This window comes from Arachis hypogaea, chromosome 12, assembly GCF_003086295.3.
Source record: "Arachis hypogaea cultivar Tifrunner chromosome 12, arahy.Tifrunner.gnm2.J5K5, whole genome shotgun sequence".
Classification (NCBI taxonomy): Eukaryota; Viridiplantae; Streptophyta; class Magnoliopsida; order Fabales; family Fabaceae; genus Arachis; species Arachis hypogaea.
The window spans coordinates 97,605,576-97,617,985 of record NC_092047.1 but is presented as its reverse complement, the minus strand read 5'-3'; the positions used below and the strand labels follow the sequence as shown (position 1 = coordinate 97,617,985).

Below are 12,410 nucleotides of genomic sequence, written 5' to 3'. Positions count from 1 at the left end.
ATCTGTATCATTATTTGACCACTACGTAATTAAAATTTACCTTCATTGGCACACACCGTTTTAACTGCTATAACCAAAAGATCTTTTACAATTATAAATATTATAAAAAATGATTTAAAAATAAAATAAAAGATAAATTTTTTGTTAATTATCTTTTAATTATATTAAAAAAAATTGTTAAAAAATTTGACACAAATTTTATTATCGATGAATTTTATGATACGAAAAATCGATTATTTTGTTAAGAAAAAGTATACACATATTTTTTGCACTTTAAAATATATTTTCTATCAATATATTTTTGTAATACATCTTATATTATATAATTTTTTGTATAATTTTTTAATATTATATATATTATTAGCCCCGTAATAATATTTTTAGATTCGTTACTGTACACACAGTTTATCACATGTCAATTTAGTCGCCTAAAATAAGGTAGAAAGTTGGAACTGTTTTTCTTAAGATGCTGCTGTTCTTTTGTTCTTATAAGGCTTGTTAAAATTCGTTCTAAACGAGGAAGTTATTCCTTCTCACACAAATATATTTTAATGGATTAATAATAAATAGTTATTATTTTTGTGAGTATAGTATTAAAAAATGTACTAGAATATAAAAAATTAAAAGCCAAAAACAACAAAAATTCTTAAAAGATAGAATAAGTCATACATTTAAAATGATTTGGGCTTAATATTACGTGATTGTCCTGTTTTAAATTAGATTACAGATTTGTTCTTAGCTAAAACGATTTAGCCCCACATCCTAATAAATTGGTGTTACAAAAAATAATTTATTTTTACACGAAGTATATAAATCGTTCTTGCTTAAAATGATTTAGAAAGGAGTGAGGCTACCTATATCAATTTTTAAAATAATTTACCAAGAGAGAGAGAGCCATGGATAACTCAATCTAGGTTAAAACGATTTAGTAGGTTAGAAACTCGCTTGGCTGAATCGATTTTATGTATTACAAATTTACAATTTAGCAGGGAGGAGACGTTATGCAGTGTGTATTATATATGTGTGAGGTTGCAAAATATATGATGAAAGATTTTTTGCTCTAGTCCACCATAACGGAAAAATTAAGAAAAGAAATCTAGAAAGGGAATCAAATTCAGCAGCAAAGATCTAATCAATGTCTCATTTGTTCATCTATCAATTCGCAAAATAATATACTATAGAAGCTTGAGACTTGTGGAATCAAGTGAGTGGGAAAATTGTTTTATGAGAAAGTTTAGGAATCAGTACTTTTATTAAAATTTGGTCAGCATTTAATCGACAAAAGAAAAGTGAGCAATCTTATACTATTTGATGAAATTTTACACCATTAAATACCAATAATAGCTAATTGATTATTACAAATCACAAAACTTGCTAGTTCTTAGCACACAAGATCCCTATTATTCTCAACAAAGATTTTTTGAAGCATTATCTTTTTGTGACCTCGTAGAAAATCACAAAGATTTGTAAATATTGTTTTACTGTGGCAAAAATTGTCTTAAAGTGAGAACGGGCGGAGTTGTATGTCAAGTTTGGAGATGTGGTTAAGAGTTTTGGAGATTCAACTCCAAATCTTCAATCTGTTTTCTTTTTTTTTTTTTGAAATAAAAAGCTCAGCACAATAAGATGGAGCATCAACGAAAAAGTATTAAACAGATAAAATAAACTAATTCCTAATCATCTTTGGTAAAAGTCATCAACACCCAAAAAATCAAATATCACTCCACTTTTTGTAACTCTTAATTGACCTGTTGACTATCCCTGCAATTCTTGATTCTTGATTCCTGAAAATTCTGTCATTCCTTTTCAACTAAGTGCTCCAAATGATAACAATGAAACCAAACTCACCAACATTCTATCAATCCGACTATACGATTGACCTCTGAACTACGTAAACTTACGGTCATTCAGTTCTACATCCACCAGTTCCATAATGCTGACACACTTGCACCTTTCCTTTCTTCCAACTGCACAATCTCATTGAAGACACCTATGTAGAAAAGAAGAACTTGACATATTCCCGATAAAAAACTCAACTATTCCCACACAGCAAGCTTCTCTTCCCTTGTATGCATACCATACACCAAGCAAATCACACAAATGAAAATTATTGTTTGTCAATTCCACTTCTATACACAACAATCTCTCTCCTTTGTATCAATTACTCAACCTAAACATCATAACATTCCACATTATTAATAAACCTCCAGAAGCACACCTTCCGATCCCACAAATTCTAAACCCACTGCATCATTACTCTAAAATTGCACTATATCAAACTTAGTAATCACCTCCTTCTTTGTTTCTATCAATCATAACATATTCACATTATTTTTACGCTTAAATTTTTACCATTTTCCACTTTCCAACACCCCCTAAACCCCTCATATTCCACGAACTAAACTCATTTAAAAACTTTACACACCTTATTTCGGTTTTTGGGGTGGCTCTTTCTTACTTTCTCTTTCTGCTTTGCTTGCCTTCTTTTTTGTGCCAATACTTCATTTTGAGCTTGGAGAATAGACATAATGTCCTCATCCTTGTCATATAAAATAGCTCCTTATTCGACAGCCAGATCCCAAGCAGCCCTATTTTTCAGCCGTATCTTTATCCCAACTTCTTCCGTGCTCATCATGATTAGTTTCATAGTCTGCATCCTGCTCTGAGTTTCCCAAATCTTCCATGTTCCTTACAGCCCCTTCATCATCCAACCCAGTTTCCTGCACCACTATATTCTCATCCTCTAAATCTGAATCCTGCACTGCATCACCCCTCATCAGACATATGCCAACATGCTGCTTACCACTCCCGTCCAAACTAGCGTGGGTCTCATTAACTACACTTGGTGGAATATTTTCCTCCGCTGTGCTGTTCGAAGTATTCTTCGCGCCTCCGCCAATCTCTTTTCTGCTTGATTCTGCTCGTCGGGTGCATAGGGCTTCACGCTCCTTCCTGCCCTCCACGCCATCAAGCTCAGCACAAACATTATCACCTCCGCCACCAGTAGCTGACTTCCGCGCTGCTCCTAGATCTGCCTCGTCAGCACTGTTCACCGTGGCATCAACCCCTTCGCAAACTCCATGACGAGCCACGCCTCTCTCTTTACCGTTGCCCGCAGCAGCCAGCAAAGAGGCCCTTTTAAAACGCACAATGACATACTTTTCATCGCACCACATAGCGACTTCGCTGCCACACCCCACTAACATATTAGGACTTATATGCTTCAACCCAGCCCCAATTGAACTTTGGTTCAACACCAAATCAACCCCTTCTTTTTGTTTATCCCTATATTTCCAAGTCTCCATTCTTTTAGAGATTGCTTCGTTACTGATTGTTTGAGATTCCATTGATTCCACACTCACCATAATTGCTGGATACATCAAATGATTATCCATTCACCTTTTCAAGAAACTCTCATGCCACTCATCCAAATCCTCAACGGCAATTACCTTTCTATCCTTGTCATGCTCTGCCTCCCGTAGGCGCCCCTGTGGCATCATTACCACCGCATCCCATTCTAACTCCAACGATTCCCTCTGAGCTTCTAGTTCTTCACTTCCATGGTGTTCCAAAACAACTCTCTCTTTCTCGTTCACCTCAATATCCTTTCTTTTAATTTTTTTTCTGTTTTTCATTAGGAAACTCCCTGATATCTTCATCGTGCGTAGTGGTTTTTTTCCGGACATCAATCCTCCTCCTATACTTAGCCTCACCCACAAAGATCTCTTTGCTCCTTAATCGCATTCCATTCATCTCCTTAATGGCTTTTATTGCCCCTCCTTTTGTAGTATGCCTAATGAAAGCAAACAGATGGATCCGGCCATACTTCTCTTTACGTACCAAATAGATGTCATTTATCCTTCCTGTCCACTTGAACATATGAAACAATTCATTTCTCGAAAGATTGCCGAGTAAATTATCCACAAAAATTGTGATTCACTTTCCAATCGAAGATACGCTTTCCAGTTCCAAATTCGTGGATCTTTTCCAACATGGGACTGTCTAACTTTATCCCGCCTTGCATTAGAAATAGATTATGTTATGAGAACATTGATGGTGGTTTAGGGTTCAGAGGAAGTAACGTTCAAGGTCTATGGTTCGTTACACCAAACGCAGTATTGGTGGCATTGCCATTGTTTGCATTTGATTGCGCCGATTGCAGTCCGACAGCCTCCAAATAAGGCATGATATGATCGTACGTGAAGAGGCATATACCGCTATCTTTTAATGGTCTTAATATAATGAGTTAATTACATCTCACAATAATATTTTCACACTAAATATGTTATACGTAATTAATCTAATTACAACAATCTTTTAAACTATAACAAACTTGTTTCATTTAATCATTCAATTTAAAAAATTAATCAGCAATAAAAATTTTATTTAATTATAGAAAACATATGATACTTCAAATTCGGTTATAACTTCATAATAGGATTAATAACGTTTAAAGTGGATAAAAACATCTAGGGGTAAGTATTTTTTTGGTCTCTAACGTTTAGGTCAAAATTGAAACTGTCTCCAACGTAATTTTTTATTTAGAATCATCCTTAACATTTTATTTCGTATTAAAATCATCCTTTTAACTTTTTATGGACAAAAATACCCTCCACCACCACCAGCACCTTTACCACCATCACCACCTTCCTTACTCCACCACCACCTCTTACTCCCATCAAATACTAATAATCAGATTCAAGAACACCAACAATAACACATTATTCAAATTCAGAAACAACATCAAATTCAACAACAAAATCAACACACAACAACAATGAAATCAGAAAAATAATAAATCAAAATCAGAATCAGAAGCAGAAACAAAACAGACATAGACGCAGAAGTAGAAGAAGAAGCAGATACAGAAGCAGAATCGAAAGCAGATGCAGAAGAAGAAGCAGATGCAAGCAGAAGAAGATGCAAATGCAGATGCAGATGTAGAAGCAGAATCGAAAGCACATGCAGAAGTAGAAGCAGATGCAGAAGCCGAAGCAGAACTACCGGCGCCGCCCGTGCCTCTTCCCCTTCCGCCACTGCCTTGCGCTTCATCCTTTCTCCTTCCTCGCGCGACACCCACCGCGGAACGAGCCAAGCTCTCTCCCTGATTTCTGACAGCGACGACGGCGGCTCCAAACTTCGCCGGTGCCGTCCCCCCTCTCCCTTTCCCCTTTTCCTCCCCCTCCCCCCGCGCATCGTTTCCCCTTTTCCTTTCTCCTCCCCCGCGTGTTTTCTTTTTTTTTTTTTATAATTTTTTATTAGAATAGGAGTAATTTAGTAATAAAATTAAAAATTTTATTAAAAATGACGATTTTAATACGAAATAAAACGTTAAGGATGATTCTAAATTAAAAATTACATTGAGGACGGTTTCGATTCTGACCCTAAATATTAGGGACCAAAACAATACTCACTCCTAACATCTATAACAACTCTAGATTTATTTATGACAAATTTATCCTTATCTATAGAAAATCTAGCTCAACCAATAACAAATTTTAGACTTATTTATAGCTTTACTTTTAACTTTGTACAACATATACTACATACTAGCTTTATTTATAACTACACTAATAAGTAATACTATTACAATCATTCTAAAAACTAATGAATTAAGAATTTACGCTTACTTTAATATAAAAATAATAAAAATTTTATATACTAACATCTTTATATGTCCAACATAAGCGATGCTATTTAATCGGTAAAGACGATTGGTATCATCCAACACATTTTTTTCGTCTCGATCAAAATGTATCTGAATTCTCCGATCGGGTAGGATAATTTACAAAATGATAAATCGTCATGATCAAAACCAAATTATATAGCCTTGCACCTACACACAATCCGTGGATAAAATCAATTCATATAGGCTTGCGCTTTTTCTACTAAATCGATCTGGATAAAACCGATTTATATATAGTCCCTTTCCTACTAAATCGTCTTAGGTAAAACTGATTTACCCTATTCTATGTCTCACACTAGATCGGTCTGACAAAGGACGATTTACAAGAACTCTCTTATCATTAAAAAATCGTAGGCAAGCATGATTTATGTAGGACATAACCTAATTAATTTGAAACAGGTCAATTACATAATTTTTGAGTTGATTCATTTTAAACAGGTAATTTACCCTAAAAAATTATATTTAGTTGACAAAGATATAAAAAGAAAATACTATTTTCTTATAAATAGAAAAAAATTTGTACATTTAATTTAAGTTTTTTTTATAAATATTTAAATAATTATTTAAAAGAGATATGGAATAATTTGGGGACAAAATTTAATCTCAACTTATTTTATTTTATTTTTAATTTTTGATTATTCACATAAAAATAAAATAGTTGAAAAAAAAATTTCTTCTCATAAAATTACCCAATTCTAGATAAAAAGATTATCCAAATATTAGATCCCAGCAGGCCAACTATACTACTTTACTATATATAATATACGTTATATCAACAATTTAAATTTTTTTAACATGATTTAATTAACTTGAATTATCAGCGCACTACAATAATAAAGATTATTTTTTAGGGTTATATGTGTAAAAAAAAATTAAAATTCATCAAAAAAAAAATTTTGACACTATTTTAATTATGAAAATATATTAATAAAAGTTTTGTCAAAAATAATATTTTTAACATATAAGTAATTATGAAAATAGTTTAAATCTTATTTTGATAAATATTGGCTGTCAAAAATAATTTGTTAGAAAAATTTAAGAATATATTTTCTATGATACTTATTAACTGTCAAAAATATTATTTATTTTGACACTTATTGACCATAAAAAATTTTCAACAAAAATTTTCAACAAAGAATGAAATGAAATCTTGAAATCGAAGAATAAACTAAAATTTTAAACATAAAGAATGAGTAATATGATCCCAAATTGAGAGTAGTGTGATGCTAAAATTAACGGAACCCAAAGAAAAAGAAAAATAGTGGAGTAAATTTAAAATAAATAAGTATTAAAACTGAGGAATAATTTTTTATGATCAAATTATTCATCAAAAAAAAATAAAAAATTTGATATTTATGATATTTATCAAAAATATATATTAATTTTTATACTTAATTATGATTGTTAAAAAAGACAATATTAAAATAATTCTTTTTTCTTATAGTCTGATCGTGTATGTTAGGCAATATATCAAATGTCGACTTGGCTTATTATAATTACAATGTTCCTGCGTACGCTTGCCAACAAGGTATAAAAATATGTTAGTCTACACAACTATTGCTTACACTTTTTTATTAGAGAAAAGTTTTTAATATGGTATATTAGGAGAGCCTATAATCAAGCCTTGTTTGTTTAATAAAAATTTTTTTTTTATTCATTTTCCATATTTTAACTCTAAAGATGATCATAATTATACAATGAAAGAGCATGTTACGGTATAACACTGTTTATATATAGATTATATATATATATATCTTATTCAACGAAAAATATTAAAGGATTATCAGAATTTATTATTTTTTATTATTAACTAGTTATTAATCTTTAAAAGTATAGACTAAAGTATATTATTAGATTATTAAATTAAAAAAAATTAAATTATTAATTAAATATGATGACTAAACATAATAAATTTATAATGATCCTTTGGTATTTTTTTTATTGAATAATTTAAAATTCTGAAAGAAATTATTTCCAACAGGACAAATAGAGATCCATAATCCATATAAAGTTTGAAGCATCCTGCGATTATACTAAATTGACAATGTACCAAATATGTTTCATTATTTTAATTTGTAATAGACTAATAGTTTATTCTGATGTTCTACAATATATATTGTGGTTATTATTATTATTAAAAAATATGTGGAACGCTATAACAGCAAAATTGTTTTAATTTTTTTTTTTATTTTCTCGAGACAAGTTACGCATCTACTTATTTTTCTTATAAAACTCATTACATCTAGTTAACTGTTTGTTCTTATTATATCTACGTACTAAATAAACTATTGGCCAAATGACATCCTGATTTTCTTCAGAAGCAATAATTATGTGAACTTGGCAACTTGCTCTTATTATTATTAGATTTTGAACAAAAGCAAAATAGACAAGGTTCCGTAAATAAGGACACCCTGAAACTTCATAACACAAATGACACATTGTTGTTAATAAACAAAATAAAATCATCACAGACATGGATGGTTTTTTTTGTCACTTTTTATTTTTAGCATAAAACATACATCCCCCATCTACCTAATGAAGTTCTTCTTCTTCCTTTTTTTTCCTCCACTTAAACTCCCAAAAAAGATTCTATTTGGACGGTTGTTCTTGTACTCAGTGAATGCCGTTTTTGATGGACATGACGAAAAAATTAGTATGTAGATTTATGGTAGCTTATGATGAAGAGTTGAAGATATTAATCAACAAACTACTGAAGAAACTTAATTAGACCAATATTTTGTCATCAAAAGACTGCATGACCATACTATTATTATACAGGAAATGAGTCTAAAAAAATGTCCCTTTGACTAGTTTATTAATTAATTGGCTTAATTATATTATTTCATATATATGGTTCTTTTTCCAATTTTTTTATTTTTTTAAGATAAATGGTTGTAGCTTGACCTATAGGCCTTATTATATTATTCCTAGTAGAACCAATGACCAAGTCATGCTAAAGAGTATAAACCAGCTATTATTTTGATATTCACTTATTACACTTATTAATTATTATTCCGGAGTCCGATTATTTTGATGAAGCCATTTCCGGTGAGAATATCTTCGTTTAGGGTGTGTAAGTGTGCGTAGTTTTTTAATAGCATTGGTTTGTGCGAATAGTCATTAGTAGAAATTCTAGGGGTTAGCATCTTTATTAAAAATTGGTCTGTATTTAATCAGTAAAAAAAAAATAATCTCACACCATTAAAAACACTAATAACGTAATAATGACTATAAATCATAAATTCTGCTGATCTTCTAGCATTCTTCAAATTAGTTTGGGACACTGTAATAATGTCTGATTTGGCAATTAGGTTTGTGCATTTGTGTATTTTTCTTCTGTTTGTATTGAAGATGAAGTATTTGTAATATACCAGAAAAGAGTTCGGACAATGCTATCAACGCAACAATGTCAACGGGACCGGAAACCTCATTCTCTGATGGTGGTACCGTTGTTGAGGTGAGTTTGATGCATTTTATATTTATTTTTTATTGTATTTTGGGGTGGGGGGAGTTGATAGTTGACCGCGACTGACTAAATTATGTTGTCGTTGGATTTTGCTGATGATTATTGTACAGGACACAATTCTTGACACATGTATTGAAGGGGATGTAGTTGGCAGCGAAGCAAGGGGACAGTTCAAAATGGTGGTTATTGATTCTTCCCGAGGTTATGGACATATAATGGTTGAAGAGGTAATGACGATAAAATTCGGTACTCCAGGAGAAGCAAGGGAATTTTATGCTGCTTATAGTAGAGTAAAAGGTTTTACTATTCGGAAGAGTAAGAGTAAAAATGCCAAAGGAGAAGTGGTTAGATATAATTTTGCATGCAGCAGGGAGGGGTTCAGGCACAGGAAGTGGTTGGAGAAGTCGGATAGGAAGTTGGAGCACAAGCCTGTGACTATGTGCGGATATCTAGCAGAGATGAGGATCAAGTAGAATACTAGTAATGGGAAGTGGTGCGTTGGAAGATTTGTTGACAATCACAATCATGCTTTACTCTCCGAGAGAATCGTTGGACATTTGCCAGCTCACAAGAGTGTGTTGGATGTTGAAATGCACGGATGAACATGTTGAGGCAAGTTGGAATAAGCATCCTTAAGATACACCAATTGTTTGCCAGGTTGGGGGATATAATCTAGTTAAATTTACGAAGCAAGATATGCACAACGAGATTCGAAAGCAATGTACGTTGCAGAATGGGAATGTGAATGATGCCCTTAAGTTTTTCCAGCAAGCTACTAGGGATAACGAAAGGCTGTTTTGGAGATGTAGGGGGACCGAATATGCGACCTAATATGGAGCGACGGGCATAGCCAAGAAGATTATGAAGTTTTTGGGGATGTGTTGGCCTTTGATGCGACATATGACAGGAACAAATACAATCTCCTGGTGATTATTTCGTCAAGAGTGAATCACCATAATCAAACATGTGTCTTCAAAACGAGATGGTATCTTATAAGTCGCAGGATTCATACAAATGGGTTTTGAGCAACTTCCTTGATTGTGTAGGGGCAAGGCCCCAAAGGCAGTTATCACTTATGGGATCTTGCGGCAACTGGCTATTATGCAAGTCTTTCTGGATGCCCATCATAGACTATGTGCCTGGCATCTTTTAAGGGCACAAAAAATTATTTACCAAGGGCAAGTGTTGTTACGGATATAGAAGATGTTGCTTCGTAGTATCTTAACAGAGTAGGTGCTTTCGTCGATCAAAGCAAGCGTCTTGCCAAAGTGGCCTGTCTCAAGGAAGAAGACTTCAAGGCTTTCATAGACAACATGTTAAGGGACACTGCCATGTTGGAGTTGAGGAATGGGTTGCGATTGGGATCGGGCACTGAATGTTTTGCACAAGGTACGACTTTGGGGCGTTTAAATGATCCTATACGCATTCGCACGAAAGGAACTGGGCATTCAAACGATGCCCGCAGTTTGAAAGGTCCAAAGCGGAGATAGTGCAGTAGATGCGGGACTTTAGATCATCGACGAATACAATGCCCTAATTTGATATCATCGAGAAGCTCTTTTTTTTGAGAATTTCGCCAGAGTTGGCAGGATTGTAACACAAACCCAGGTGAGGCCATAGTAAAATGTACATAAATTTTTCATTTCGGGATATGTTTTAGGTTTCAACGGACAGAGTCATTTCTTTTGGTAGGCAATATAGTGTTGGGTCGGGAATATTGCACTATAAGTTAGTTTCAATAGACACTAAATTCACATTTATAAATTTGGGGATAATATGAAAAATGTTGCTGCTTGTGTAATGGTTGCTTGTGATTTAGCCATTGAGGCTCTGGATTTGCAAGTGGCATGGGTTGACACTACTTAGGTAGCAAAATCCTCTGCAATGGCCAATTGGCATGCAACAAGTAATGTAAAATTTTCTTTCTTTTACACCATTTGTGCTTAAATTGGGATGTTACAATTCGTTTTGATTTGGGGATACCTTTGTGAGTTCATAATGTAAGGCTAATACAATTTATTGATCAGAAGGAAGGACCGAGGATCAAGAAAGCTAAAGTCAATCTCCCGATATCAAGCAAGGGTGGCAAGCACATAATTAAAGACATACAATGATTAAAAAATCAAAGATCATCAACCTATTATGACTTAGATTCTTTTCTCCATAGATTTCATTTTCAAGAACCACATGCTTAATTGTGAATTTGTACATCAGTAATGGGACAAGATTAATGACTACTTTGCTAAGATTTCAAAAATCATAGTGCAACAACTCAAGACTTAATTGAAATTTATCAAAAAACAAGGTATTATTACATCAAATACTTGCATAGAATCAAAAAAATTGTGGACTCACTTGCCTCCACTAGCGACATGATTCCTCTGGAAGATTATATCATAGCAACCACTAATGGTTTCATCGAGGAGTATGATGCATTCATCTTCTCTATTATGCCAAAAACGGAGTCTTTATCCCTAATTAAAGTTAAAGCTCTCCTTTTAGTTTATGAAAATATGCTTGGTAGGTTTTAAAAGACAAAATTAGGAGCCATTAAAGTAAATTATACACAAAAAACTTGCCAACCTTGTGTTTCAGTTATGTTAGTTACTAAATGAATTATGTTAGTTATTGAAGCAGTCCTATTTTGATTCTCTGCTTCTGCACTATCACATACATGAATATAAATCACATTTCATCTCATTAAAAAAGACAATCAGATTGACCATTCTTTTTTACAAATTTTAAGTGTGAATACCTCAAATTCTCATCATTCTCACTAAATCCTTTTAACCTTAAAAGAAAACATTTTAGCATTGTGCAAATAAAAAAAAATACCGTCCATGCAAAATTAATGCAAATTCGAAAAAGACTATTGCATAAAGAGATGCACTAAAGATGTTCCTTGTTAGATACCAGACAAATGACGCAACAAAAGTATAAAGACGAAAAATTAAAAATCTGTATAAAATATGAAAACAACTAAATAACTATCTTTGAGAATTACAACTTTTCTATCACAAGGAGATTAAAATAACATTCTCTCTTGACAAAAAATTAGATAGGAGAATTCCTCTCAAAGAAAAAAAAATATCAAAGAAACTACAAATATTTCTATTACTCTTATTGGATTGAATTCATTAAAATTGAAATATAAAAACTTAATTTATAGGAAAACTTCTTCAATATAAATCATCTGTAATGAGCTTCTATCTCTCTTCTATAAACTAATTAATGATTGCTATTAATTACGATTCCATC

General features: G+C 32.6%; 1 protein-coding gene across 1 annotated transcript; it reads left to right on the top strand.

The window, feature by feature from the left end:
* Positions 1-8,377: 8,377 nt before the first annotated feature.
* On the top strand, positions 8,378-10,979 carry LOC140177342 (uncharacterized). The gene is made up of 2 exons (XM_072210459.1): positions 8,378-9,143; positions 9,263-10,979. Exons 1-2 carry the CDS (start codon positions 9,093-9,095, stop codon positions 9,623-9,625), a joined length of 414 nt encoding a protein of 137 aa, XP_072066560.1. The 5' UTR covers positions 8,378-9,092; the 3' UTR covers positions 9,626-10,979.
* Positions 10,980-12,410: the final 1,431 nt, after the last annotated feature.